Raw genomic sequence first — 27,277 nt, 5'->3', positions numbered from 1 at the left:
TCGAAATGATTGAGCGCAACGATGGCCAGGTGTACAACACCAACTATACAGCAGCATTGGCGACAGCACTGGATATTGGTGATATTGACATGGCCAAGAATATCATCACCAATCATCCGCCGAACCCTCATATGGAGAGATGTGGCACTGTGGAGTCAGTGGGAGCAGGATGGAAGAGGCCGGAAGAAAGGATAAACTGACTCCCAGCATCGGCCTCTTCTGTCCATTGATCGAGCAATTGGGTATGCCCAACAGCGACGTTACCGAGAGCACATTCATCGAGTTGGCCAATATGCTGACAAAACATGGTAATGGAAACTTGCAAATGAGAGAGACCTCGTCAAGGCATTGAAGATAGCTGCCTCCAAGTCAGTGGACACCATCAAGTTAGTGCTATCCCACCTCACAGACTATGATACCAAGCCAAAGAACTTACATTATACGCTAAGAAGTGAGGTCATCTCGGATTTGATTGAAGAGTGCATCAAATATAATGGCACTGAATCGATTGAGTATATAATCCATATGGCGGCCAAGGTATCATCTGACAAAGTTGGTAACGAACGTGTCCTCACAGCACTGGACGTCATCCCATTGAAGATCACCAACATACATGTGCTCACATTCCTCATTGACAAGCAATACTACAAGTTGGATGGTGATCACTATCATACATTGTCCAAACTGGTTGATTGGGCATGTGAACAAGGACACCTGGACGTTATTCGTCTCGTTCACCAACGATGCACAACAAGCGAGCAACTTCAAAGACATCTGCCATCCTTGTCCTCGATACACAAGGCATTGGACAACAACCAGTATCAATGGTACACTATCTACTTGAAGGTGATTCATCACCATTCAATCAAGCAAAGATCGATCCACAATACCTAATTCCCATACTCAATAGTATTCGTTACTATGCCTCTGACAATGGAAGTATTGGCATCATTAACATATGTGATACTATCATTACATCACTTTCCAAGTCAACAGTTTGTTTACAATAAACCCTTACCCTACCCTTACCCTCGCCCTTACCCTCACCCTTGCCCTTGCCCTTGATCTCAAAGTTCATTCCGCAAGACACAGGTGATGCCAGCTGGCTTGGATCTCACACCTTTTTTGATTTTTGTTGAAGTCAGACAAGTCCAACAAGTCTTCATTCATTCATTAATCACACAATTCATTGTTATATTAATATATTTATATATAAAGATAACAGAAGAGAAGAGAAGAAGAGAAGAGAAGAGGAGTAGTCATGTCATATAATAATAATAAGAATATGAATGATGGTAATCCGTTTTATACGGAGGAACTTCCTATAACGACACATGATAATAATATACATCAACCGATGAATCAGCCACAGCAGCAACATCAGCCACAGAACATGTATACCAGTCAACCACAAGCTATATTCACAAATACCAATGTAAACTTTGATGACTTCTCTAGCGCACCTCCACAACAATCAACAACCTATCAACCAGATCTTCAATTCCAGAGTATGTTCATTCGTCGTCCCTTGTGAGTGGCCACTCAACATTCGCTAACAATCAATCAAACAATCAAACAATGTATGACAACATAATAGGCTTCGATCATTCATCGATAGATATCAATCCATCGACATCATCATCATCATCAACTTCAAACAAGGATAGGATTGGAGGTGGAGGTGTACCTCAAGGCGACTTCTCACACGAGCCTTTGAACAACGAGGCGACAGGTGAAGAGAAGAAATATGGATTCTATCAGCCACAATACTACAGATTCCTGTTCAATGTCGATACTGTCGAGGTCGGTCATCGTATCCTACGCTCGATGCTCCCAATCAAGTTCTCCTTTTTTGAGATGGTACGTGAGAACCCTGACATGTACGGACCATGGTGGATCACAATCACCCTTGTACTCTTTATCGCTGTGACTGCCAACCTCAATGAATACTTCCACACCAATCACAAGAGTATGATTCTATATGACATGTGACCAGCTTGGACGCGCCAGCACTAACATGTTCACTCACTCAATCAATCAATCAATCAATCAATCATGGAACCATCCCACATTCAAACACTCAATCAATCAATCAATCAATCAATCATATAATAGCATGGGAAGTCGACTTCCATAGATTGGTTTACAGTGCTATCTCCATCATTGGATATGCACTCATTATTCCATTGATACTCTGGGGAGTGTTCAAGTGGATGAAGCTGGGCGTTCGTCTGTTGGAGATGATGTGTATCTATGGCTACTCACTGTTCATTTTCATTCCAGCATCGATCCTCTGCATCATTCCAATTGGCATTGTGCAATGGATTGTCATTGGAGTGAGCGCCGTCGTCTCTGGCGCATTCCTCGTGACCAACATCTTCACACCGCTCAAGGGCGATGCCACCAAGCGAGCACTAATCATCTGTGCCGTGGTCGCTGCCTTGCACCTTGGTCTTGCCCTGCTGCTCAAACTGTACTTCTTTGCCAACAACACCTCTGGCAAGTTTGTCGACGACTCATCTCACTCATCCTCGTCGCACGCCTCCACATCCACCACCGGCTCGACCACCGGAACAACCTCCGACACATCAACTACCACCAACTAAATGAAGGAAAGCGGGCGGTCATGATGATCGCGATGCAATAAAGATCAGCTCAAGTTGACATACATAACAAGAATGCGAAGAGAGAAGATGAATGAATCTTAGGTATACTTGTATGTTTACTTTACTACTACTGTTTAGGCAGTCTGGTCGAAGTTGCCAACTAGCTCTGGGACATCATCAGAGTCCTGCTGGACAGCACCCTTGCCTTGCATCTGAGCGGCAATCTTGGTGAGGTTGGAGAGGTACTCAGCACCCATATGCTGGAGGATACCTGGGAGGAGCTCCTGGATTTCTGTTTATCATTAATCCAAATGATTGATTGATCGATTGATTGAGTGAGTGAGTGTTAGTTGATGTTGCCACTGTATCCTGTGTCATATCCTATCCAGTGTACGTACGCTTGTGCTGAGCGGTACCAGAGACGACAAAGGTCTTTTGGGCAGTCATGACGCTTGGGTTGTCAAAGTGGATGATGGTGCCGTCGGCCTTGAAGAGGTTGACCTCATCGATGCCAGGGGTTGGTCTGATTCCAAGGGACTGGAACTTAGCCTGGAGCTGTCTGCTGTCGTTACCAGTGTTGTTGTGAACGACTCTCTTCTTTCTGCGGACTGAGCCTGGACCACCAGTTCTGACCTGGGCAGCCAATTTGTTCAACTTCTCAATGTTAACCTCCATTATATCTAATTGAATGATATACGTATATAAGTATGTTGTTCATTTGTTCATTCGTATCAATATTGTATCCACGATCATCTCTCTTCTCTCTCTTTTCTCTTCTCTTCAACATCCTTGTCAAAGTAACAGCATTGCGACTGTTTTTCATTCATTCGTTCATAGGTTCTGTATTGTGATCATCATGTTCGCTTCCTGTTATTCGAATGTCTATATTGTATAATCATGAAGGTCTCCAAGTTGTTATGACAAAGTCATAGTGTTGTCGGCTTGGTCTCTGGTCTCTTGTCTTGACGCACTGAATCGCAATGAATGTTGTTTGTCGTTGATCGCGAGCGAGATAGTCGTGGTATACAATATATATAATATTCTCTTCTACCTACCTGTTGTCTGTGTCTGGAAACAAAAGGACTATGAATGTTGTCGCTCGTTCAATTGTAGACACTCCCCTCTCATTACGACCTCGCCTTCTGTCAGCCAATTCAGAAACAAAAAAAATGAAATTGGGTTTAATGGAACTTCTGCTTTTGGCGAACTTCTGTTCTGTTGGGAGAGTCAAGGACTTGTGTTTGTCCTTGGTCCAGGACAGACTGGCAATTGGCCAACCCGAGTCTGGTATATGGTAATGGTAACTACCAACACGCAACGTTGAGGTGAGTTGTTGCAGTCCTCAAGCAACACATCACATTGTCATTCATGTCCAAGGATAGGTCATGTGTCACTGTGTGCCCATCCATGGAGAGAGAATGGATGTCAATACCAATATTGGAACTTGTTGATATCAATCCAAAAGATTGATTGATTGATTGATTGATCAATGATCACTTTGATGTGGATGAACTTGTTGATGTTGTTGAGGTAGTGGTGCCACTGCCACCAAACAGACTTGTGGAGAAAGGTGATCCTGATCCAACTGATGAAGAATGTTTGAGAAGTGATGGATCCAGTCTTGATCGTTTGAGTAATATGTCCTTTCTCTTATCGTTTGTCAATGTCGATGTTGATTTCGACGATGATGATGTGGATAACTTTGAAGACGATGACGAAGATGAGGACAAGGATGATGAAGATGACTGTTTGAAAATTGATGAAGTCCTAACATCCTCATTCTTCATCGATTGGAGTTGATCGGCTTTCCTCTTGGTAGCACCGTAGAAGCTAGTCTTTGATGCCTCGACAATATCTTCATGGGAGGTTGGCAAGAGATCGATGGTGATGCCTCGGTCCTCACGTTCCTTCTTCTCCAGAGCGTCCTTCTTCTTGTCCTCTCTAAATCCCTTCCTTAACAATGATGACAATTGATAATCATCCTTTGATCTACTATTTGTCACCTTGTATAAATCGGACAACATTGATGTCATCTGCTTGCCTTGTTCCGCGTCCTTCTTCCTCTCTTGCAATCTAAATATTGGATCAGTCTTTAGCAACTCCTTCTCCTCAGCGGACCTCACACGTATGACCGCTCCATCATCTTCCTCTTCCTCGCCAGCCTCCTCTCTTCTCCTAAGTCCAGAGACAATCTTGAAGTCAGTATGCTAATCGTTGTGACATGGGAATGGTGTCAGTCTCATATCACATCACTTCCATCACTCAATCAATCATAGTAGTACTTACCTCTGGATCAGTATGTATCTCAAAGCGATTGTCGCAAAGATGACACTTCATGCGAAAGGAGTGGATGGTTGAGGAGAGGTATTTGCCAACGGACTTCTTCTCGGCGTTGTAGCGTACGCCTCGTCCGATGTGATTGTCACACTTTAGACACCAGGCACCTCCTGGGAATGGCATCTCGAATCGCACCACCAATATACCTTGATCAATCTTTCTTGCTCTCTGTCCCAATGGATGCTTCCCAACAAACTTATTAACTGAACCCTTCTTTGGGTCCCAATCTGGTGGGTAATACTTATTAGTTGCTTGAGACATTATATATTATCATATAGTAGTAGTTGTAGTTGTAGTTGTAGTATGTATGTACATTTATGTTTGTTGTTTAGTTGAGTTGAATGAATGAATGGGTGAATTAATGAGAATGAATGTTTGGAGAAACAATTGATTAATAAACTATCATCAATCAATGAGATACATATAAAAATACATATATATATATATATATAAAGAACAACACTTTGGCTAACTTATTATACTCTACCCTAACCCTTGCCCTTACCCTTGCCCTAACCCTTGCCCTTGCCCTTGCCTACAACTAATTTCATGATACCCCCTTTAGTTTACAATGTTTGGGTCAATGACTCAGTTATTCATCACTTTCTTTATCACTTGACAACAAATAATTAGTATATAATATATATATATATATATATATATTCGAGTAGTATAATAGTATTAGTTATAATAAGACATGGGATCAGATGTTCATCAGATAATAGGTACTGTTGTATCAATGGCAGTATTGTTCATAGGAACATACCATCTACTTAGATATATAATGGATAAAGATGTTACAGAGAAGAAGAAATCATATTTCGATGCAATTAAAGATCATCCTGTATGTCAATGTAATGAATGAATGACATGTGATATGAATGACTAACATCAACATCATGTTTGTATGTATGTCGGTTTATAAAGAATAGGGATCAATTAATGAAGATAGACTTTAATGTACATGAGATGGAAGTGATGTGTAACTTGATCGATCCATATACTATATCATCATCATTCAATGATATTGGAGGTCTAGATGAAATCATTCAAGATATAAAGGATACTATATTCCTACCATTGGACAAAGCAGTGCGTACCAACAACAGCACTCTATTCAAACTACCTCGTGGTATCCTATTACATGGTCCACCAGGTACAGGCAAGGTATGACCCTCTCCCAAGACAATGACGATGACGATGTTCAATTACTCACTCACTCAATCAATCAATGTGGAACTTAGACTATGCTGGCCAAGGCCATTGCAAAGGAGGCCAAGTACTTCTTTTTGAACATTAGTGAAGCAGTCATCGAGAGCAAGTTCTATGGTGAGACACCAAAGGTCATTGCAGCAATATTCTCAGTCGCTCAGAAGTTACAACCAATCATTATCTTCTTTGATGAGATCGACTCAATGGTTGGCAATCGTGATCTTTTAACATCAGATCACAACATTACCAAGAGATCAACTCTATTGCAGTATGTTTGTCATTGACGCGATCATTCATGGATCTGGATCACATTGACTCATTCATTCATTCATATTCTCAATCATTAGGATGTGGGATGGTCTGACGACTTCAAACGCTAGGATTGTTATTATTGGAGCAACAAACAGATATGATTCAATCGATGATGCATTCATCCGTAGACTACCAAAGAGGATCAAAGTAGGCCTGCCAAACGAGGCAGCAAGAGAGAGAATATTGCGTATTGTATGTGTCATTCATTCATTCAGTCATTCGCGATTATCCAATCAATCAATCATCAGAGACTAATATATAACCTTGACCGATGATCCTAGATGTTGCGCAATCACCATGATGAAGATGTAGACTTTAAACAGCTGGCGCAGAAGACTGCTGGACTGTCTGGATCAGACCTTGGAGAGATCACAAGGGATGCTTCCAATGGTATGCATACATACACACTACCTCCTCCTTCGTTAACTCGTCCAACCTTGACTAACAACCATTACATGTATAGTTGCGCTAAAGAGGAGGATTAATGATGATGCCAATGGAAACAGTACTCGCTCTATCGACCATATACTCAACAGTGATCACATTGACGATAAGATTAAGATATCGATGGCTGATATCAACTCAATACTTGGCAAACATCTTAAGAATTTAACGCGTCAATAAGTAATACATGTCATTTATCTGTTTCCAATACTATCTGGATGGTCCATCAATCAATACCATCAATCCAAAATGCAAATGATCAGATCAATAGAGTGAATGAATGAGTGAGTGAGTCACGTGATTGATGGTCCATTGTTGTATCTGTGCAAGGAAGGAAGAAACAGATAGATAGATAGATACGGATGATGATCATGGCTATCAATTTAAATTACACCCGATGATGCTGCAGATGTGGATGCATAGGTGCCCGCCCCTCTGAAGGACCATCAACCAACCCGACAACGGGACGAATTGGAATCACAAGAATGCGATAATTGTAGGTTTTTTTGGATTTGGGTGGCTTGTTGGGGGGTCGCAAGGTCCACGAAAGAAGTATCGCGCGTCAACTTCTGTGAGAGGGATACCTCCTTGGACATTTCAATCCCTACACGATTGACTTTGTATGTCGGCATTACAAGCTTCCACTTACTTTTTTGTTATTATTTTGAATTAATTTGATTTCTTTATTTGGATTTGATGGATAGATTGAAGAATCCATGAGTGACTGTGTGTGTGATTGACTGATTGAGTGGCATGCGCAAGGATTGGCTAGCCAATCCTAGGACCAACGCAAAGACTGACCATTCATTCATTTCAATTCAACTTATTATAACTTATTATTATAACAATATATACATACATACAATCACACACAATGAGATTCTTCTCCACTGTCTTGATTGCCCTCGCAATCATCGCCGCTGTCAGCGCTTATGACTTCAACGCCAAGATTTTGAACGACCGCTTCATCCAGAGCCACAACGCCAAGGGTGCCTCATGGGTTGCCGGCCGTAACGCAAGATTCGAGAGCGCCACCATCGGTGACGTCGTCTCCTTGCTCGGAACCAAGAAGCCAAGAAACACTCCAGAGGGACCAGCCGTCGTTGCTGACATCCCAGCCGCCTTTGACGCCCGTACCAACTGGCCAGGTTGCATCCACGCCGTCCTCAACCAGGGCCAGTGTGGTTCATGCTGGGCTTTCGGTGCCTCCGAGTCCCTTTCCGACCGTTTCTGCATTGCCTCCAAGGGCGCCATCAACGTCACCCTCTCCCCACAGGCTCTCGTCTCCTGTGACACCGTCCTCAACCAGGGCTGCAACGGAGGTATCCCCCAGGCTGCTTGGGAGTACATGGAGGCCAAGGGTCTGCCAACCTACGACTGTTTCCCATACACCTCTGGCGCCAACGGCACCGAGCCACCCTGCCAGAAGACCTGTTCTGACGGCTCCACCTACACCCTCTACAAGGCCAAGACCCTCACCCTCCAGACCATGAACTCCGTCTCTGCCATCCAGGCCAACCTTGTTGCCTACGGCTCGATCGAGGGATCCATGGACGTCTACGACGACTTCATGACCTACACCTCCGGTGTCTACGTCCAGTCCCCAACCGCCAAGTACCTTGGAGGTCACGCCATCAAGATCATTGGATGGGGTCACGACGACGCCTCCAACCTCGACTACTGGATTGTCCAGAACTCCTGGGGAACCGACTGGGGTATGGATGGTTTCTTCTGGATTGAGCGTGGTGTCAACATGTGTGGTATCGACCGTGATTCATCAGCTGCCCAAGCCAACGTTTAAAATAAACACTTAAACGTAGTATTATTATTAGTGTACATCATCATCAAGTCTGTCTAATCACACTTTTGTCTTGTTTTGGCTTTAGATATCCTGGTACTGGGATCATCCCCAAAGATTGATGTATGCTCCACTGGATCTCCGCTCCCAGCCTCGCCCCCCACCTTACTCATTCATTGGGGGCCAGGTGGAGATACTTGTTGTAGTTGGCAATTGTCGTGTTGGACCAACTTTGGGCATAAACATAAACATAAACAAAGTGATTAGATGAATGATGATGATCACTTGTTCGATCAGAAAGTTGAGGGCGAAGTGCACAGAGTGGGCGCCATCCATTGTCACCAATCTTCTGTGAACCATTTTCCAAACTATCAGTTCGTCAGATCAGCTGATCATGCGTCGCAAGTGCACTTGTGTGCGTGCGTTGTGTGGGTGTCCTTTAACGCGGCGAGGCCTGTCCACTCGCCTATTTGATGGCATAATGGGAAGGACACCGTATTGATTGCACGCAGGATGCCACACCAGGTGCTTGTGTGCCTGACTGACTGACTGATGTGAATCATCTGATCGATCCTACAGCTGATGAATGAATGCGACAGAGAGAGAGTCCACTCGTTTATAGATACTTTTGTGCGGACTCGGAAGATGATGATGTGACCGCATGAGGTTGATATCAATCGGTCAACAGGTTAGTTGTAAGGACCTCCAAGTTGCAGGTCTCTCTCTCTCTCTTTCTCTCTTTCAATTAAACGCCTATCCTCACATCATATCACTTCACTTCACTTCATTATTACTATGATTATAATCATTCACTGAAGCATCCATCAACAACAACTTCAACAACAACAACAGTGACAGACATCAATCAATCAATCGATCAATCAATCAGTCAGCCAGTTGTAGTAGTGTGTACACATCAAGTTGCGTATACCTACAATCAATCAAGTCAAGTCAAGTCAAGTCAAGTCAAGTCAAGTCTTGTACCAACAACAACAAACTTTGTAACATTATTAAAGTTCATTCACAGGTAAGATAAGATCCAAACATAATAAGATCGCGCTATCATATGTCATTGTCTTGCTTGTTATCCACTTGTTATATATCCAGATAACTTCTACTAGTTCCCTTCACTTCACAATCCAATCCAATCCAATTCAATCCAATCCAGATGGATGAATGGTCCATTCAATCCAATATATATTGCCCTATTGTATAACATACAAGCGTATTTGTATCACCACTACACATAATAGTCTGCTAGCAAGATCATGTGCTAGAGCTCATGCATGCATCTGCTCTGTCTGGCTCATTCATTCACTCACTGGCAGCCACACACATCCACCTCGACGCGCACACACACAACAAAGAAGTCGACGATTCCCCCCATCCACCAATGCCCACACATTATTTCAGATAACCGGTTGCATTTATGTTGTGGCAGGTACAGATGAAGGACCTGCCTGCCTGACTGAATGGTCTTGCTGCCTGGTCAAAGGAGGCAACAAAGATGTCGACACCCTACTGCGTCGGGCAACGGCGACTAAGGCGCCGATTATTAATTATGTTGTTGTTATTGTTGACTGACTGTTGTTTGTTTGTTTGTTTGCTTTTTGAACTTTGATTATTATTATGATGATGTGATGATTGATTGATTGATTGATTGATTGGGAGTAGTGAGTGCACTCCCTCAATATATATGATAGGTTAAATTCATTGTGACCATCTATCCAGGCTGTCAGGGCCAATGCCACAGCATCAAATGCCAACACCAAACACCAACACAAACAAACAACATCATCAATAACAACAACAACAACAACAACAATAACTCAAGTGAATGAATGAATGATGATAGGAATTACTACTTTATAGATTGGGATAGATCACAAACACAACAAAGTTGATTGATGGGCGGGAGGGCAGCCTCACCTGTCGTGTACCTCATTCATACTTTCACAGAGTTTGTTACTATTGCTCCTGCGACAGCGACGACGCGGGCAAAAAATGCATTAAGAGATCTATCGAGTATAAATTGTTTGTTGTCCATCCAGTCAGTCAGTCAGTCAGTATATGTTCATATATATATGTTTATAAACATTTGTTTGTTAGTTTGTAAGTTGTTGTAAAATAGTAGTCATTTGGTTGCTCTACTACTTCTACACAACATTGTCCAACAACAACACAACAACATCCATTTCCCGCATTCAAGTAACTTCACCATTCACGCATAACTTTACTTGTTTTGCAAACTGGTTCGCCAAAGACAAAGACACAACACTTGCATCACGTGTATCGCCCATTTTTTTTGTACATCCTCCAATCATATTTACATAGCAGTAGTAGTAGTAGTAGTTGTAGAAGTGGTAGTCGTAGTAGTATCAGCAGTAGCAGTAGTATTAGTTAAGTTAACATTATAGTACCTTTGCCCTACCCCCTCATAGTGAGTCCTCTCTATCTCACTCACTTCTCTCAAGAATAAAGGTTGTTAGGTCAGACGCCTACCTTCCTCTAATTCCTTGTTGAGACAATTCAGTGTCAGCCGATCAGTTCCTACAATCAAACAACCTACCTGTACAGTCAGTCAGTCAGTTCGCTTTGCCCAGTGCCAGAGTCCAGCATCTGATCAGATCAATCCCACAAAACACGAATCCACCCCAATCACACACCCCCACAAAAAGTCAAAGTCAAACAACCAGGCTTTTTATTTGTTCAATCAAGTCCATCAATCATATCCAGATTAGGACTTGAATCAATCATATTATTTATATATCTATATATATATATATTTATATTCATATTCATACATAATTATTATTATATTATAACAACACATTATGATATATTTTAAATTAGAAGGATATTAATTTGGAGCCAATCTATATTTAGTAGTAAGTATTATATATATATTATATTATATTATATTATTATATCAATATATATATTTATTATATCCCGAGTAATATTACACAACCTTCTTTTTTTTTTTTTTCCACCAACCAACCATCAATCCAACAACAACAATACCATAATAATAATATTCCGTCCAACTACAACAACAACCACAACAACACAACAACAAAATGTCAGCAACGTTTGTCAAGTCCCACTTAGTTCTCAACAACAGTGACAACAAAGAAAACATTGAGCCTTCCACTGGCCTATACACACCAATTCATTCCACCTTCAATCCTGGTTCAAAGTCATCATCATCATCAATGAAGAAGAGAGTACCTTTGAAGGACATCACACCACAAAAGGGCTCATTGTCACCAAAGAAGATCAGACCATCGACAATGACCACAACAACAACATTGACCACAACAACAACAACATCCAAACGGTCAACATCTGGTGCTCCCATTCCATTCTCAATATTCTCAGTTGTGACTGCCACCAACAACAACAAAGCAAATGGTAGTGGTGTCGCCTCTATCAAGTCAATCAGATAGGTCCACCTGGAATGGAATGGACTGGGCTGGACTGGACTGCCAGGGAATTGGAAAACATGGAAATGGAGTCGGAGATTGATTGATCATATCTTTTAGTATAAATAATCCATGATTGATTGATTGATCACAAACTTTAAAGTCTGGATTGTTGTGGGGCACCTTGTGCCAGAAGTACTGGATTGAGGATGAACTCATTCATACCGACATCGGCAGTGTTGAGTGGATTGTTGGCGACAAAATGATTGATTGCCTCGTAGACTTGGCCGTCGTACCGTCCAAGTGCACTGCCCAATGTGTGATCGGCATAGTTGAATGTGTCCACCAGTCCAATGACATCGGGACGCAGCTCCTTGAGCAGACGACGCACCTCTGCCGACACCAGCTCGACCTGCTCCGGGGTGAAGTAGCCATCGACGAGTACATCAGCTGCAAGCTTCTCGATGTTGACCAGTGCGTAGAGCTGACACAGACGGATCAAAACGGGTCTTGCGTCAAGGGGAGCGGTGGTCAGACAACTGGCGAAGCAGTGGACGATGTAAAGCTGGCAGTGGGCGTCGCTCACCTTGACCGCGTCGATGTTGTACTCGGACCATACCTCGCCAAGTGGGCGCGTCTCCAAGCCAGCCTGGATAAGACCTGCCAGACGCGCGAGTTGGGCGTAGGCGCGATGTCCAAGAACGTGCTCAAGCACGTCCAGATCGGTGAGCTTGCGCTTGCCACCATCCAAGAGTTGTGTGAGTGTCTTGGGTGACGCGTCGTCAGCCTCGCGAACAATATACTGCACAGACTCGGCAAGCTGTTTCTTGCCATTGATCATCACATCCTTGTAGCGTGCCAACAGGTAGCGAGTGGTCTGTTGGGGCATGAGGTTGTTCTCACCCTCGGCAGTGATGAGATGACTGTAGTTGACCAAAAGACGTGGTAGACCAGACATGATTGAATAGCCGTGACCGCCACATGCCAGCCTGGCATCATCAATGTGCTTGGCTGTGATGTAGGTGACCAGCGACTTGAGACCAGATGTGAGGGCGTGCATCTCTGGCAGCTGCGAGGTGTCGCTACGCGTCATGGCGGCGTACATCACGTTGGAGAACACCTCCTTGAGTCGGCGGCCGACAAAGACCAGAGCGTAGGCCGTTGCTATGCCCGGAATGATTCTCGTCTGCTGGTTGCCATAGTCGAGCACCTGAAGCTCGGGCGTGTTAGGCGCGCCAGAGAACTGTCGGCGCACGGCAGAGTAACGTGCGGCGACGGTGACAGCGCGACCGACAGCCGCGCACGAGTCGCTAATAATGTAGACACGAGTGCTGACCATGCCTGCGTAGACCAGGCGGGGATGCGCGGGTGGCACGTACTTGCCCTCGCGAGTCACATTGAAGAATCGATTGAGCATGTTGGCGCGCGGGATGCGTACCTTGTCCAAGCGCATGAATCCATTGTCCACACAGTTGTAGCCATACTTTGGTCCAATGTCGCCAACCTTGATGCCCTTGAGTGGGGTGTAGTCCTTGGTCGATCGCACCTGCAGCAGGAAGGGGTGCGGGCCGTGGTTGGTGAGCGTGCCATTCTCATTCTTGAGCCACAGTTGGGCAAAGACAACTGTGTGCGTGCAGATCTTGCCGAGCGCACCGACCCACCACTTGGTGGAGGTGAGCGTGGGCGAGTGCAACTCAAACTCATCAGTGTCGGCGTGGTAGTGCGCGGTAGTCTCGAGCGCCTGTACGTTACTGCCGTGGCCCATCTCTGTCTGTGAGTAGGATCCGATCATCTTGTAGTTGAGTGCCTGTGGCAGCCACACCTTGAGCTGGGAGTCAGAGGCGAGTGAGCGCAGACAGGGCACAAACACAACGTCGTGCAGCAATAATGGTGTCTCGCTGTAACACTCACGCAGTATCTCCACGCTTGACGCATCCAACAAGTTAAGTCGCTTCTTCATATCAATGAGACGATGTGTAATATCCATCGTTCGTTTGAACTGCTCCTCACGTGACAAGAAGTTGATGAACTCTGGATTGCCAGACAACACCTGGTCCTTCTCAAACTCTGCTCTGATCGCTCTCTGGATGGGTTCGAGATTGATTGATTATGTGAGTGGGATGGTTCCAGGATGATATTGAGTGAGTGAGGGGTTGGACCAAGATCCATGCCCTTGACACGTGACTTCGATGACATACCTTTAGCTCTAGAACACTTGGATCATTGTTGTGGATGAACTTGTAGAGGGTCTCGATGTTGAAGCTGGTCTTGGCCCTCTCAGCCTTCAAGTCGGGATGTACATTATCCTTGTAATATGTCATTATTTGTTTGGTTAGTATTTATATGTATGTAGGATGAAATGAAATTGAAAGGTTCATTAGATATTAGATCATTTAGCAAAGGGGCTTGTTGTGGGTGAGGCCATCAATCACCTGATTTGGAAGCCCCACAAGATCACCCCACAATCAATCAATCAATCAATGTTCTTGATCTTAAGTGAGACTGGAACGCCAATGGTTTATTACTCATCGTCTTCGTAGTTGTCCTGTCCATTGTCATCGCCATCGCTAAGGTCGTTGTTCATAATGATGGTTGTTGATGGGATGTCCATGATCATGGCCGATGACTCGGACTTTGTCGATGATGTCTTGGACTTGTCGAAATAGCTGTCATTGTTCAATTTCTCCTCGCGATCTTGACGTCGCTGCTCTGGGGTCTTCTTGGCTGGATAGAATACGGAGCGCACATGCATCTCCCACTGCTTCTTGAACTTGTTATACAGCAGCAGACTGGTCAGCGCATCCTCCTCGGCGTTATGGACGCCCTTCTGAATAGTGGCGCCAAGCTTCTCGAGTGCCAGCTGTTTCAGTGACACGCCATGCATCTTGGTAAAGGGTGCCCTGCGCTCGCCATTCAGCTTGGCCTCTGGCGTGATCAGTCGCGATGACTGGAGCGCGGGGAAGTTCAGCGAGTCTCTGATGAGCTGTGGTGGGTGATTGAGTAGCAGCACGGCCAGGTCGGACTTGATGTCGTGTCCGACCAGGATGTGATCTTTGATGATGGAGGCCACCTCCTTCTGGACGGTGAGGAAGGGCGGTGCCTTGTCCAGGTGCTTCTTGGTGAGGCCGGACCAGCGCGTGCGGTAGTCCGTCACGGGGTCCAGTGGCTGCGCGTAACTTTTATAGATTGTGTTGCCGTTGGCGTTGATGATGCATATGCTGCCCAGTACGCCCTTGCTGCCCTTGGGGCCGACGCCAACCATCTCGCAATCCAGTGCCAATACCTTGGTGATTGTTTTGTCGTCTGGGTTACGAATGATCAGATCGAAAACCGACTTCTCGACCAATGGTGCGGTTACTGTTCCTGTTGTTGATGTTGACGTCGAGTCATTCTTCTTTCCGCGATATGATGTTGGCTTCTTTGATGGTACTATTGTTTTCTGTTTGTGTCGCAAGCGAGTTAGATTACTTCGCTCACTCATTCGACCAATCAATCGATCATTCTATCAACTTACACTTAGTGATTGCCAATTTGAACTGATGGTTGATGGATCAATTGACATTATTGGTGATTGTGATGATGTGGTGGATGTTGTTGATGTTGTTGTTGTTGATGTCTCTGGTTCTGATCGTACAACTCTGAGATATCCAATACTTTTGATGTTGCTACTGTTTGAACTGTTGTCAACAGTAGATGAAGACATGTCAACATCATTATCCAACTTGATCTTCTTTGTTGCTCGAGATAGAGATGATGTAGTATGATCCATGTTATTGTTATTATTGTTATTGTTGTCTTGATCTGATGTTGGTTCGCTTCTTGGCCTGATGCTACCTCCTCTGCCACCACCAAAGCCTCCACGTCCTCTGCCTTCTCCACCAAAGCCTCCTCGGCCACGGCCTCCGCCAAAGCCTCCACGTCCTCTGCCTTCTCCACCAAAACCTCCTCTGCCACCGCCAAAGCCTCCACGTCCACCTCTACCTCCACCAAAACCTCCTCTGCCACCTCCTCTTCCACCTCCTCTTCCACCTCCTCTTCCTCTATTATTTCCTCCTTCCATTATATATTATATGTATATGTATATATTTGTTAATGTATTAATATGAACGACATTCACTTATTCATTCATAATTACATTACTCGTCGTTTTCGTGTTTGTGAAACTACTTTGATTATGGGTCAAAAACGAACACACAAACACGAAAGAAGGTTGATGATGTTGACGAGTCACACACCCGTCAAGTCATTATTATTCTTTATTCCAATTATTGCCAATCGAATGAACATTACATTAATATCCATATTGATCATGATCAATAGATATCGGACTTTAGTGCATTGCGTGGCTCCTTGAGAAGTGATAGTTGATACAGTGCCTCCACGTTGGGTGGCTGCAGATTGCTGATGAACGACTGGATGATATTGACTGGATGCAGATTGTACTCGGACCATTGATATTGTTGAACCTCTGATATCACCTTATACATCAATGTATACTTTGAAAAGTTGATCAAGTTATTGCCAATGATATTGGGATTGCCCTCCTCTATAAATGTAAGATCTGTCAAGTATACTCCACTATAATTGTTTGATTGTAAGTGAGTGATTGTGATTAAGGGATGAATGTTTGATTGACTTACATGTAGGGGACACAAGGTGGATCAGTGTTATGCAGTAACTCTCTGTATGTCTTGTAGGATGATTCGCAACTCATTTCCTTTTCCAAGTCTTCCAGTGCCTGTGGATGAGTGAGTGAGCGAGTGGAAGTTAGTCAACTGTAACTTGATACTGGCGTTGAGGCCAAGGGACTGGCCACCCCCGTGCTCTTATCTTAACTTACCTCCAAGTACTTCCTTCCAACAATTGCTTTGGTATACTTGAGCCTCAGGATGGCAGAGTTGTTCAAGCCTCCAAGGAATGCCATCAGAGTGTTGTAGTTCTTCATCTCCCTGAGTTTCTCGGCAATCTTGATGACACGCTCCATGCGCTTGGCACGCGTCTTTACGCGATCCGGCTCCAGAATCAGCTTGGTGACCCAGAGTCCGACCTCGTTGAATCGATTGATCATCTCGAGAACGCGTGGCGACTTCTTGGCGGCCACAGCCGGCTTGTTCCACGCCTGGTTCAGGAACTCGGTCTGTTTGATCGATGAGTAGATGTTGAAGTCGTAGAGCGTCAGCTGGCGGGCAATCTCCTCGTCATCAAAGTCGAATATAGTGCTCGGGTTCTTGATGCCCTTCATGCGCGACTCTGGACGTTTGCGAGGTGATGAAGAGAGGGAGTTGCCAGCGGCGTCCTTGCCCCTCTTGTTGTTGGACTTGATAGCCATCACAGGCACGGGCGACGACGGCAGCTCGAGCGAGCTAGACAAGTTGACAGAGGGGCGTGGCGATGTGAACGTTCCGTTGCTCCTGGTCCGTGACATCTCACCCTTGATCATGCACGTGCGCTTCAGGATGGCATCGCGGAACTTGGTACCCGTGACCGGTATCAGGTTGTCGACAAACTCCACGACCTTGTTCGTAGTGCTGTGTCCAAAGTCCTCGTAGTGATGCTCCACCCAGTACTTGATGACGTTGGCCACACGCAGCTGGATGGACATCTTCTCACGCTCATCAATGTCGACGTTGGTCGGCACGTTGAAACGCTCGATGAGCTTCTCGAGCAGAACGAGTGGCGTCGTGTACGAGGAGTAGGTCATGAGCAGCGCCTTCATGAACATGAGGTCGTGCGTGTTCTCTGACGTCAAACGGATGATCAGCTTGTTGAGTGTGCCCGCCTCGATCGCTGGGTACGGGTTGTCGGGCGTTGGCGCAGTCTTGGCGTAGATGATGTTGAGTGGCGAGTCGGCCGGCTCCTCCCAGATGTTTGAGATCGTGCGTTGGTCCAGCTGCTCCGAGTCTGGCACCACCAGTGTCAGTGACGAATGCGACGACGATGATGACGATGACGATCCATCGCGTGCAATCACCTCCTCATCATCAACTGGATCGGCTCCAGCAGATTGATCATTATCCTGTGTCGTCGTTGTTGTCGTTGTTGCTGTAGTTGCTGTCGTCGTTGTCGTTGTTGTAGTCGTGGTGTCGCCTATGGGTGTTGATGTCGCGGCTGGTTTAGCCTTTGGTTGGATCTCCAACATCACTCTGTCGTTGGGCTGCAGGCCGACCTGCTTCAGGGTCATCTTGGCGTTGATGTCGTTCTCAGCCTCGCCCAGCTTCTTGAGGGTGTAGGCGCGAGAACGTGTGGGTGGCATACCCATGTTGATCGATAGCTTGCGACAGACATCCTCGACCGGGTCGTTAAAGTCGACATAGACCAGGCTCTGCTCGCCATCCTTGCCAAACACGTACAGGCGGTTGGGGTGCTCCTTGAACTCGATCTCCTTCTCATTATCGTAGGACCACAACGAGCGGTTCTGATCGAGCACGGCGCCATTGTCTCTGAACGCCAGGCAGAAGTTCTTATCGTTGGCAATGTTCTCATTGTGCACAATCATGCGGAACAACGAGGCCACCGTCACATACTGATCGAATTTAAATGTACACTTCACGTCCCTTGACTTGATCGACACTACATACTTCCTGCATCGTTGCTTAAACTCAACAGTTGTCTGTTTGAATGAGTGATTGATGAGTTAGCCTCGACCATCTATCAGTCGCGCATCATCCAACTCCAACACTTACATTGTTCTTAAGGTGATAAGACTCAAGGGTCATGTCCTCGTCCAGCCAGAATCCATCATCATCGTCATCGCTTGGAGTGAGGAAGAAGCCGCATTTGTTAAGGCTGTCCAGGAGACCTGTGCGCAGACCAGTGATCTTGATGGCCTTGGAGACGGTGGTGCTGGGGTCGAAGCTGAGCGTGAGACAGTTGAAGCGGGAGCTGTGTGTTGTGATCAGGATCTTGACCTGCAGAGACTTGGACTGGATGATGGTGGTGTCGGTCAGCTGCGACAGACTGCGGAAGATGAGATGTGACTGGGACGAGATGTGATACGTGGAGAACAGCTCGTCCTCGTCCAGCATGATCTCGGTGTTGTGGCTCTGGTTGACGAGGAAGATGCCGTACTGGGAGATGTCGACCGATGTGTGGAACTTGAGACACAGCTTGCGAATGATCGAGCGAATCGACGTGAACTGCGTCAGCTTGAGCATGGCCTGCGCGGGCAGCTGGCCCTCGGAGAAGCCCGGAATGTGTATCTTAACAAAGATCACGTTCAGTATCACCGTCTTTAGCTCGAGTGGCTCGAACTCCCTGACCGCTAGCTCGAGCAGTGTGCGCTCCTTGTGCAGAGGCGTCAGCGGGTCGACCTGACGGAAGAGTGCATAACTATAATGTGTACTTGACTGCTGTTGTCCCTGTTGCTGTTGTTGTCCCTGTTGTTGTTTGTTATCGATGCTGCTGTTGACTGTCTCTTCAAAGTCGCCCAGGTTTATGTCTGTCTCCCATTCTTCGTTGCTGGTGTATCTTGCGTTGTGTAGGCCGCGATGGTGGATGAGGTTGGGGATGGCGATGGACAGAACTTCGTCGACGGTCGAGCATGGTGACAGCTTGAAGTGCTTCTCGGCCTGGTGGCAGTGCGCGTTGGGTGTGAGTGGCGGAGATGACGGAGACAGTGGCGACGAGGGCGGCGTCAGCGACGCCATATTGGGTGTGGACTTCCACTTGTTGATGGGCGTGGCATCCTTTCGCTTTGTATCCTTATGATCGTCTACAGTCCTCTGCTGGTGCTGCTGTTGCTTTGTCGGTGTGGATGACAACATCATCGGACTGTTGGTGAGCGATGTGACATTGGGCGTCGACATACTCAGTCCGGGACTGGACGAGAACAGCATGCGGATAGTGATCTCGCTTGGGATTGACTTGGACTCAAACACCAGACGAGGTGAGTCCTTTGTTCGGTTGGAGACTTCCTCAAGTCGATTGGATGCCTCTTGTGTCAACTCCTCGTCACTGTCACTGCTCTCATTGTTATTGTTGTTTGATACTGCCTTCATCATTTCCTCAGTGCTGCCTGCCAGGCTTGTGTATAGGTCAAGCCTTGGAATGATCAATTGATCATTAATATCATCATATTGTTGTTGTTGTTGTTGATGCTGTTGCTGCTGCTGTTGCTGTTGCTGAAGGTGTGGTCGTCCGGGTGGTGGTGGTCTGGCTCGGGGAACTGGAGGTGAGTGGACGGGAGATGAGTCTGGGCTACCAGGCAGTGGCAATGGCTTATGTTTGAATGGCACAAGATTGGCCGATGGCTTCTTTGACGTCGCCGGACTTGATGGATATTGTGGAGAAGACGCTGAATATTGTACTTGTTGTTGTTGATATTGATGATCTACTTGTTGTACATATATCTGTTGTTGTTGTGATTGTGTTGGAGGAGATTGATTGGCGTTACCAGCAACATTATGATGATGGCTTGTTGATGTGAGTGGCGGGGATGGCGGCAGGATGGTGACCTGAGCCGAGTCATCGGCCGACGATTGGAATGATGGTGATATCTGTACTCGTGGTGCTGGTGCTGGCTTCTGCTTTGGTGTCGTCATCATCAATTGTTCCGACAACTGTTTGTTCAATTGTCTCTTCAAGTCTGCAACACTCATCTTATCGCTATTATCATATATAATTGTATTATTATTATTATTATTATTATTATTGTTGATGTTGTTGTTATTAATACATGTTGATGTTGATGATGGTTGTTGTTGTTGTTGTTGTATATCATCGTTGTTGCCATTTCCGTCATTTGACAATGTCAACTTTGAAGAGAATGTCTCTTCAATGTCCAAGACATTATGCATCCTTGTTGTCATGATTTGTTATTGTTGTTGTGTCTTGTCTCTCTCTAATATATATATATATATATATAAATAGATAATATTATTATTTGATTGATTGAATGATGGACTATAATACAATGAGATGGAGATAAGAGATAGGATAGAGATAATGTAGTTTACAATAAGGGTTGTGTTGTGTCGTGGATTGTTTGAGATCTGTGTTGTTGTTCTTTGATGGGTCACGTGTTATCTGTTGGGTCGGAGAGAGTGGGTTGGGGATTGATTGAGGCCTGAATGGGTTAAGTTGAGTTGAGTTGAGTTGGCCCCTATGACTAATTGATTGATTGATAAATCGATTGGTTGTTTGATTGATTGGTTGGTCAGTTGGAGTCACCCCTGACCATCCTCTTTGCAATGACTACTGTTTGCTGCTTGGTGGTTGAATGAATGAATGAATGAAAGTGAATGAATGAACAAGCAAACAAACAAGCAATCGGTGTTATGTTGTGTGTTTGTATAAATATATATCTATCTATCTCTATGTGATGTGATGTGATTGTCAAGGAATGAGTGTTTTACTTGTGTGTTGTGGTGAGGAAGGACATGGACAACTGTTTGCTTGTTGTGTTGTCTGTGTGTGTGTGTGTGGGTGCTGTGGACTCTGAGGACCGCAAAGTCCAAGGCCTAGACCACACACACACATTCCTCAGCCCACTGCTAGATTTATTTGACAAAAAAGAATCAGAGGGGACAAGCCCAAGACCATGTTGCATGGGCTCTGTTGCGATCATTATTTGTAGTTTTGGTGGGGTGCAAGCCCCGGTTGGTGGTCTCCAATGCCGCTCCCCCGTTTTGTTCAGTCTCTCTTTGATCATGATCATTTGGAGTGTTTGTTCATTCATTCATTCAATCATTCAATCACTTTGATTGATGTCGTTTGTTGTTGTTGGTTGAATCATTCATCAACTGAACCATGTTAGTTCGATCATTTACTACTTGTATGTCTAAATATCTACAATGTTTCCATCTGACTGATTGATTGATTGATTGATCGTTTGATTGACTTGGTAGTTCAAACACAGTCCACCAGCCAGCCAGCCAGCCATGTGAATTGGATTGGATTCGATTAAGGATGGACCTGGCCTGACCTGGCTTGATCACATTGTCTAAGGCATGGACTCATTTGGGTTCGTCCCTAGGATGACTGGATATTCCCGAGACAGGCCAATCAGCACACACGATGAGTTTGCAAACTGGATGTGTGAGAGTTGGTGCATGAGTTGGGAGTTTGAGTTGGAGCTGCTGGGGTTGGATGAGATGATCACCTCATTTGGCTGATGCAGTTGATGATGTTGATGATCGTAGATGTTGTAGGTGTAGAGTGATTGAGCGTTTGAGTTGGGTGTCCTCCGAGTCGGACTCGGACTCTGGCATGATGTGGTCAAACTCATGAGTCTCGGTTGCAACAGCAGGCACTATTCTCGATGAGCTTAACAGACTTGTGAATATCTTGGGATGTGCACGGATGTTGACCTGCTCGTTAAAGTCCCTGGACAATGACAATGGCTGGAGAATCGCTCGACTTGCTATCAGACTATCGATTGGCATGATGGTCGTCGTGTGTGAGAGTGGCGCTGGTCGGACTACATCAGCGCCAACGCCAACCAATGAGTCGTCCTCATCCTCTTCCTCTTCGATGCTCTGTCGCTTGTGAGTGGACATCTCCATATCCATCTCCAACTCGACGACCTTGACATTATCGAATTGGACTCGTCCAACTTTGCTCTCGACATTGCCCTCGCCATTGACATTGTTGCCATCGCCATCGCCATAGTATACCACCATGGCCAGTTGAATGGACTGGAATGCCGGGACGACGACATAGGTGAGCATGGCCAGGTAGTCAAAGGGCTGGCGGAAGCCCAGACTGATGATGGCGAATATGCCTCCAAGCATATCGAGTACAATGAATAGTTTGCTGATGCCCATGCCAGACTTGGCCCTGTAGACCACCATCAACTGTGGGATGAATCCAAGTGTCATCAAACATGCTGATGCCACTGATGTGATTATATCAAATACGCGGGTCTGACGCCCGGCCCTCGTCTGATCACTGAATATCAAATAAAGGAATCCAACCAGTACCACTGTCAACACGATCAATCCACCTACATAGCTGGCCATATTACTCTTTGTTGGTTTGCTTTTGTTTGATTGTGGGGTTGGGGTTGGTGGTTGGGTGGGGGTTAGGCTGGAATCATTCCATGTGGCGTCATCCAATCATACATACTTTTGATAATAGATGACTTGGAAGAGTAGGATGAAACAGAATATACCAAATAGGATTATTTGGATGATTAGTGATATTGTTGATTGTTGAAACACTAGATATGTCCCCAGGAATACCGAGCACAAGTACCATGATGCAGAACAATACATTGATTGATTATCTGCACTACCTTGTTTATAATTGAGTCGTACTGTATTTTTGATTGATTGATCGAGTGATTGAGTGATGTGAGTGATGTGAGTGAGTGAGTGATGGCACATGACTAATGTATGACATGACATGACACATACTTTGAGGCACAAGTTGAACGGACCATATTGCGGCACCAAGTAAACCAAATATATTTGCTAATATTACATTGTCCATGTTTGATAATAAATAATAGTTTATGTATATCTCTACAAGTGAGACATATTGAGTTAAGTATATGTATGTATGTTTGAATGTTTGATAAAATGTATTGACGAATGAATGTATGAATGAATGGTTGGAGTATTATTCAGTGATCAACATCATTATTGTTGAGTGATTTATAAAGCCCAAGGTACACCTTTAGACCACACATCACCCATCATGAAGGACCTTTGCAAGCCCCAAACCCCTTCCAATCCAATCCAATCCTTTTGTTGTTGAGTTTAGTGTGTGATTCAATTTCATTTATTTTATTTATTTATCATTTTTATTCGTCTAAAATAAAAATATCTTTATTCGTGATGATCGGCATTATCATCATCATACCATCACTGACCTTATTCTGTTATGTGTGACACAACCAACTAATAATAATGATAATAATAATAATCACACTATCAACATAAGAGTTGAGAAGATACCTTCTCAAACATAAGTTTGAAGACTCGAGTGAGAAGAATCTTGGATGAACAAGTCACCACTTTCATGGAAGTCAAGAAGTGAGTGAGTTAGTGACTCATGACACGTTGAATGGATGAATGAATGAATGAATGAATACATTTACTTTATGTCATTGATATATGTATAATAAGAGATATAGATAGAGATAGAAGTTATGTCATTGTTATTTGAAGCGATAAAGGATAAAATAGCAAGTTCAGTACATTCATTTGCAAAGTCATATGATTGTCAGTCGACAAAGTATCTGGCAGTTAATGACATTAATATTGAAGTTGATCATTCAATATTGTTGGAATCATTCCATTCATTGACATTGGAACAAAAGAATGATGTTTATTATAAGGTTTGGGAGTTGGCCAAGATGTTGGACCCGACAATAACAGGAATGAATTGGGGCGAATGCAATGTGTTTGGTGACATGCATTGCCTGGCCAGAGCAATGCATCGACTTGGACACTTGGGAAACAAAGGACTATACCCTATTCAATGCCTGTCATTCGAGTTTGGCGAAGGAGGCCTCGGCTCACAATACATGTCGCGAGCAGAGTGTCTTGGAATCGATCCATCAACAGGCCACATTGGCTATGTCAACGGCATGGGAATGCGCAACTTGGTGAATGCTGGCCGCGACATGGTGTGGATGTCGGACAACCTGTGCGACGGAAACAACCTGCACTACGTCTATCACTCGACTCATGTTGATGAGCGATTCGTGGGCCGGGACTACCGTGGCCTTGTCAAGGACGTGCTTCGAATGGCTGCGGTCAATGGAGGCAGCTACACCAAGACATCATATCTCGTGGCACAACAATGGATTGACTATCTCGACTCCAATCCAAGTAAGAACTACCTCCGCTTACTTCATCTCAGTGGATGAATATGACGATGACAACAACCCAGACCGAGGCAGCGAACATGGCCATGGAGGAGGGTTACAAGTACTCAACTTTGTTAAATTGGAAGATAAGTTGATCAATCCTTGGGGGATGAACACACATCAGATTGGCAAATGTCCAAGAATAGTCATAGTTCCACATCACACTCAACAAGACAATCCTCACAACAAGTCAAGTCAAGATTTCAAGTCAATAGTTCGGCCCTATATCCAGAGATTCATGCTTGATGGTAACCTTTATGACCCCAACCAAGTCCAATGCGGCCGAATGAGGCCGAATGAGGCTAACTCATCGCAATTATTCAATCAATCAATTGATTGATCCACGTCATTTAATACATGCCATGTAATATAATGTAATATTACCTTGATCAGGGTCTGAATCACTTGATTGCAATGAGTGTTTTGGGTTTCCTTTTTTGGTAGTAGGGACTCAGCCTGGGGCCTGCGGTCTAAAACCAAAAGTTATAAGATCTCTCAATCAGTGATCCACATCAATCAAATCATACATCAATCAATCAACCATTCATTCAATGTATGTTGAACAGTGATACATGGATACAAACAACTGATACTTACCCAAGTCTGCATGTTGGACCCGACACACTAAAGGTACTCGAGGGCCAGAGCCATCACAACATCAACAACATCATTCATTCAAATCCAACGACTTTCCAACAACAAACGATCAATGTCAACATCATCATCACAACCATCAACAACATTTGTTGATCACTTTGGCAAGGTGAGCGACTCGTACCGCACGTTCAGACCAACGTACCCACCAGAGTTGTTCGAGGTGCTCAAGAAACACACGGCCAACACGCCTCGCAAGCTTGCGTTTGACATTGGCTGTGGCACTGGTCAGGCCACCGTCGAGATTGCCAAGTTCTTTGAGAAGGTGATTGGATTCGATCCATCCGCTGGTCAGATTGGCAGCGCCGTCTCCGACTCGTCCAACGTCGAGTACAAGGTGTCGCCCGCCGAGTGCATCGACTATGATGGACCCAAAGCCGATCTCATCACCGTCGCTCAAGCAGCTCACTGGTTCGATTTGCCCAAGTTCTTTGGTGAGGTCAAGTATGTGTCCTTGGAGTATTGAGACAATCATGATTGGAACCATCCCGTGTCACTCACTCATTCATTCATCGATCAATCAATCAATCAAACATATAGTCGTCTTCTCCAACCTGATGGATCATTGATTATTTGGTGTTATGGAACATGTTCAATCACTGATAATGATGAGATCAATGCCATTCATATGGATGTAAGCATGTTCATTCAATCAATCAATGGATAACGAATGACAGCTGACACATCCATCGCATCACAACCATGACACAGTACTACAGCAACACACTTGGTGATCAATACTGGCCTGCCAACAGAAAGTTGATCGATCGCAACTATGAGGACATCATCCCGCCATTCCCAAACACAACCAGGGAGCAGATATCATTCACCGTAAGTCCATCATCTCCTCGATCGTCATGTCCCATCCATACTAAGTACTCTCAATCAACTTAGAAAACACTTTCAATCAATAGTATGATTGGATACTATGGTACATGGTCTGGATACAATAAGTATAAGGAGATGAATAATGGACAGGATCCACTTCCATCATTGAAGCAGAGGTTGATCGCTGCCCTTGGAGCAGGTGCCGATGAGAACACCATGATCACACTTCGTTTCCCAGTCTACTTCATCATCTCCAAGTTCAAATAAACAACTCCATTGAGTGCTCCATCCATCCATCATCCATCCATCAATCATCCATCATCCATCCGTCCATTCAATTATTCATTCAAACCTGTCAACCAATCAATCTGGGAACTGAGTCTAGATGGACATATTGAATATTATGTTGTAGATTTGTATATCTAAATCCTTGGCGTATATATCTACATCAGTCTAGGACTGATTGGAAATCATTCATACTTCAACTCCAACTCCAACTCCAACTACATGTACATCTTCCATTCCACTTCATTCCATTCTCTATCTCACAAGTTGTCTTGAAGACAAAGAAAAAAACAAACACACAACACAACACAACAAAGAAACGTCCTAACATCTCAATCCATCTTCACTCCACTCACTATCCTTCACTCTACTATACTATACTCTACTCAATACTTTAACTACATCCAACAACATAATCTATATAATATATATCATTAAGCTTCTATATACTCCTCGATATTACTCAATATACCAACCATCCTGACGTCCATCCATTCATCAACCTGTCACCTGTCACTCATTCAATCATTCATTCAATAGTCATTCAGACGACTGTACCATT

At 44.7% G+C, this 27,277-nt stretch overlaps 15 protein-coding genes across 15 annotated transcripts; 8 read left to right on the top strand and 7 right to left on the bottom strand.

Annotated features, from left to right (window-relative positions):
* Positions 1 to 169: 169 nt before the first annotated feature.
* Positions 170 to 352, top strand: SAMD00019534_094250 (hypothetical protein; the record flags this gene model as incomplete). Its single annotated transcript, XM_012895350.1, has 1 exon — positions 170 to 352. The coding sequence occupies one exon, from the start codon at positions 170 to 172 to the stop codon at positions 350 to 352; it is 183 nt and encodes a 60-aa protein (XP_012750804.1).
* Positions 353 to 540: 188 nt separating this feature from the next.
* On the bottom strand, positions 541 to 774 carry SAMD00019534_094240 (hypothetical protein; the record flags this gene model as incomplete). Its single annotated transcript, XM_012895349.1, has 1 exon — positions 541 to 774. One exon carries the CDS (start codon positions 772 to 774, stop codon positions 541 to 543), a length of 234 nt encoding a protein of 77 aa, XP_012750803.1.
* Positions 775 to 1,261: 487 nt separating this feature from the next.
* Positions 1,262 to 2,603, top strand: SAMD00019534_094230 (hypothetical protein; the record flags this gene model as incomplete). Its single annotated transcript, XM_012895348.1, has 3 exons — positions 1,262 to 1,508; positions 1,598 to 1,969; positions 2,116 to 2,603. Coding segments are annotated over 3 exons (1,107 nt in total), but the record flags the coding sequence as incomplete, so codon positions are not given.
* A 137-nt stretch (positions 2,604 to 2,740) lies between these two features.
* Positions 2,741 to 3,281, bottom strand: SAMD00019534_094220 (hypothetical protein; the record flags this gene model as incomplete). The annotated part of the gene is made up of 2 exons (XM_012895347.1): positions 2,741 to 2,898; positions 3,005 to 3,281. 2 exons carry the CDS (start codon positions 3,279 to 3,281, stop codon positions 2,741 to 2,743), a joined length of 435 nt encoding a protein of 144 aa, XP_012750801.1.
* An 818-nt stretch (positions 3,282 to 4,099) lies between these two features.
* On the bottom strand, positions 4,100 to 5,204 carry SAMD00019534_094210 (hypothetical protein; the record flags this gene model as incomplete). The annotated part of the gene is made up of 2 exons (XM_012895346.1): positions 4,100 to 4,813; positions 4,893 to 5,204. 2 exons carry the CDS (start codon positions 5,202 to 5,204, stop codon positions 4,100 to 4,102), a joined length of 1,026 nt encoding a protein of 341 aa, XP_012750800.1.
* Positions 5,205 to 5,921: 717 nt separating this feature from the next.
* On the top strand, positions 5,922 to 7,091 carry SAMD00019534_094200 (hypothetical protein; the record flags this gene model as incomplete). The annotated part of the gene is made up of 5 exons (XM_012895345.1): positions 5,922 to 6,110; positions 6,188 to 6,423; positions 6,503 to 6,659; positions 6,749 to 6,857; positions 6,931 to 7,091. 5 exons carry the CDS (start codon positions 5,922 to 5,924, stop codon positions 7,089 to 7,091), a joined length of 852 nt encoding a protein of 283 aa, XP_012750799.1.
* A 694-nt stretch (positions 7,092 to 7,785) lies between these two features.
* SAMD00019534_094190 (hypothetical protein) lies at positions 7,786 to 8,712 on the top strand (the record flags this gene model as incomplete). The annotated part of the gene is made up of 1 exon (XM_012895344.1): positions 7,786 to 8,712. One exon carries the CDS (start codon positions 7,786 to 7,788, stop codon positions 8,710 to 8,712), a length of 927 nt encoding a protein of 308 aa, XP_012750798.1.
* A 3,077-nt stretch (positions 8,713 to 11,789) lies between these two features.
* Positions 11,790 to 12,158, top strand: SAMD00019534_094180 (hypothetical protein; the record flags this gene model as incomplete). The annotated part of the gene is made up of 1 exon (XM_012895343.1): positions 11,790 to 12,158. The coding sequence occupies one exon, from the start codon at positions 11,790 to 11,792 to the stop codon at positions 12,156 to 12,158; it is 369 nt and encodes a 122-aa protein (XP_012750797.1).
* Positions 12,159 to 12,291: 133 nt separating this feature from the next.
* SAMD00019534_094170 (hypothetical protein) lies at positions 12,292 to 14,455 on the bottom strand (the record flags this gene model as incomplete). Its single annotated transcript, XM_012895342.1, has 2 exons — positions 12,292 to 14,217; positions 14,333 to 14,455. The coding sequence occupies 2 exons, from the start codon at positions 14,453 to 14,455 to the stop codon at positions 12,292 to 12,294; spliced, it is 2,049 nt and encodes a 682-aa protein (XP_012750796.1).
* A 200-nt stretch (positions 14,456 to 14,655) lies between these two features.
* SAMD00019534_094160 (hypothetical protein) lies at positions 14,656 to 16,194 on the bottom strand (the record flags this gene model as incomplete). The annotated part of the gene is made up of 2 exons (XM_012895341.1): positions 14,656 to 15,573; positions 15,649 to 16,194. 2 exons carry the CDS (start codon positions 16,192 to 16,194, stop codon positions 14,656 to 14,658), a joined length of 1,464 nt encoding a protein of 487 aa, XP_012750795.1.
* SAMD00019534_094150 (hypothetical protein) lies at positions 15,940 to 16,221 on the top strand (the record flags this gene model as incomplete). The annotated part of the gene is made up of 1 exon (XM_012895340.1): positions 15,940 to 16,221. A coding segment is annotated over one exon (282 nt), but the record flags the coding sequence as incomplete, so codon positions are not given.
* A 226-nt stretch (positions 16,222 to 16,447) lies between these two features.
* SAMD00019534_094140 (hypothetical protein) lies at positions 16,448 to 20,929 on the bottom strand (the record flags this gene model as incomplete). Its single annotated transcript, XM_012895339.1, has 4 exons — positions 16,448 to 16,712; positions 16,775 to 16,872; positions 16,975 to 18,744; positions 18,818 to 20,929. 4 exons carry the CDS (start codon positions 20,927 to 20,929, stop codon positions 16,448 to 16,450), a joined length of 4,245 nt encoding a protein of 1,414 aa, XP_012750793.1.
* A 1,305-nt stretch (positions 20,930 to 22,234) lies between these two features.
* Positions 22,235 to 23,092, bottom strand: SAMD00019534_094130 (hypothetical protein; the record flags this gene model as incomplete). The annotated part of the gene is made up of 1 exon (XM_012895338.1): positions 22,235 to 23,092. The coding sequence occupies one exon, from the start codon at positions 23,090 to 23,092 to the stop codon at positions 22,235 to 22,237; it is 858 nt and encodes a 285-aa protein (XP_012750792.1).
* Positions 23,093 to 24,558: 1,466 nt separating this feature from the next.
* SAMD00019534_094120 (hypothetical protein) lies at positions 24,559 to 25,255 on the top strand (the record flags this gene model as incomplete). The annotated part of the gene is made up of 2 exons (XM_012895337.1): positions 24,559 to 24,945; positions 25,007 to 25,255. Coding segments are annotated over 2 exons (636 nt in total), but the record flags the coding sequence as incomplete, so codon positions are not given.
* A 244-nt stretch (positions 25,256 to 25,499) lies between these two features.
* Positions 25,500 to 26,694, top strand: SAMD00019534_094110 (hypothetical protein; the record flags this gene model as incomplete). Its single annotated transcript, XM_012895336.1, has 5 exons — positions 25,500 to 25,501; positions 25,579 to 26,046; positions 26,143 to 26,236; positions 26,314 to 26,433; positions 26,497 to 26,694. Coding segments are annotated over 5 exons (882 nt in total), but the record flags the coding sequence as incomplete, so codon positions are not given.
* Positions 26,695 to 27,277: the final 583 nt, after the last annotated feature.

The sequence above is a fragment of the Acytostelium subglobosum genome (genome assembly GCF_000787575.1).
Source record: "Acytostelium subglobosum LB1 DNA, scaffold: scaffold22, whole genome shotgun sequence".
Lineage (NCBI taxonomy): Eukaryota > Evosea > Eumycetozoa > Acytosteliales > Acytosteliaceae > Acytostelium > Acytostelium subglobosum.
The sequence above is the reverse complement of the archived record's forward strand: the minus strand, read 5'-3'. Positions and strand labels throughout refer to the sequence as shown.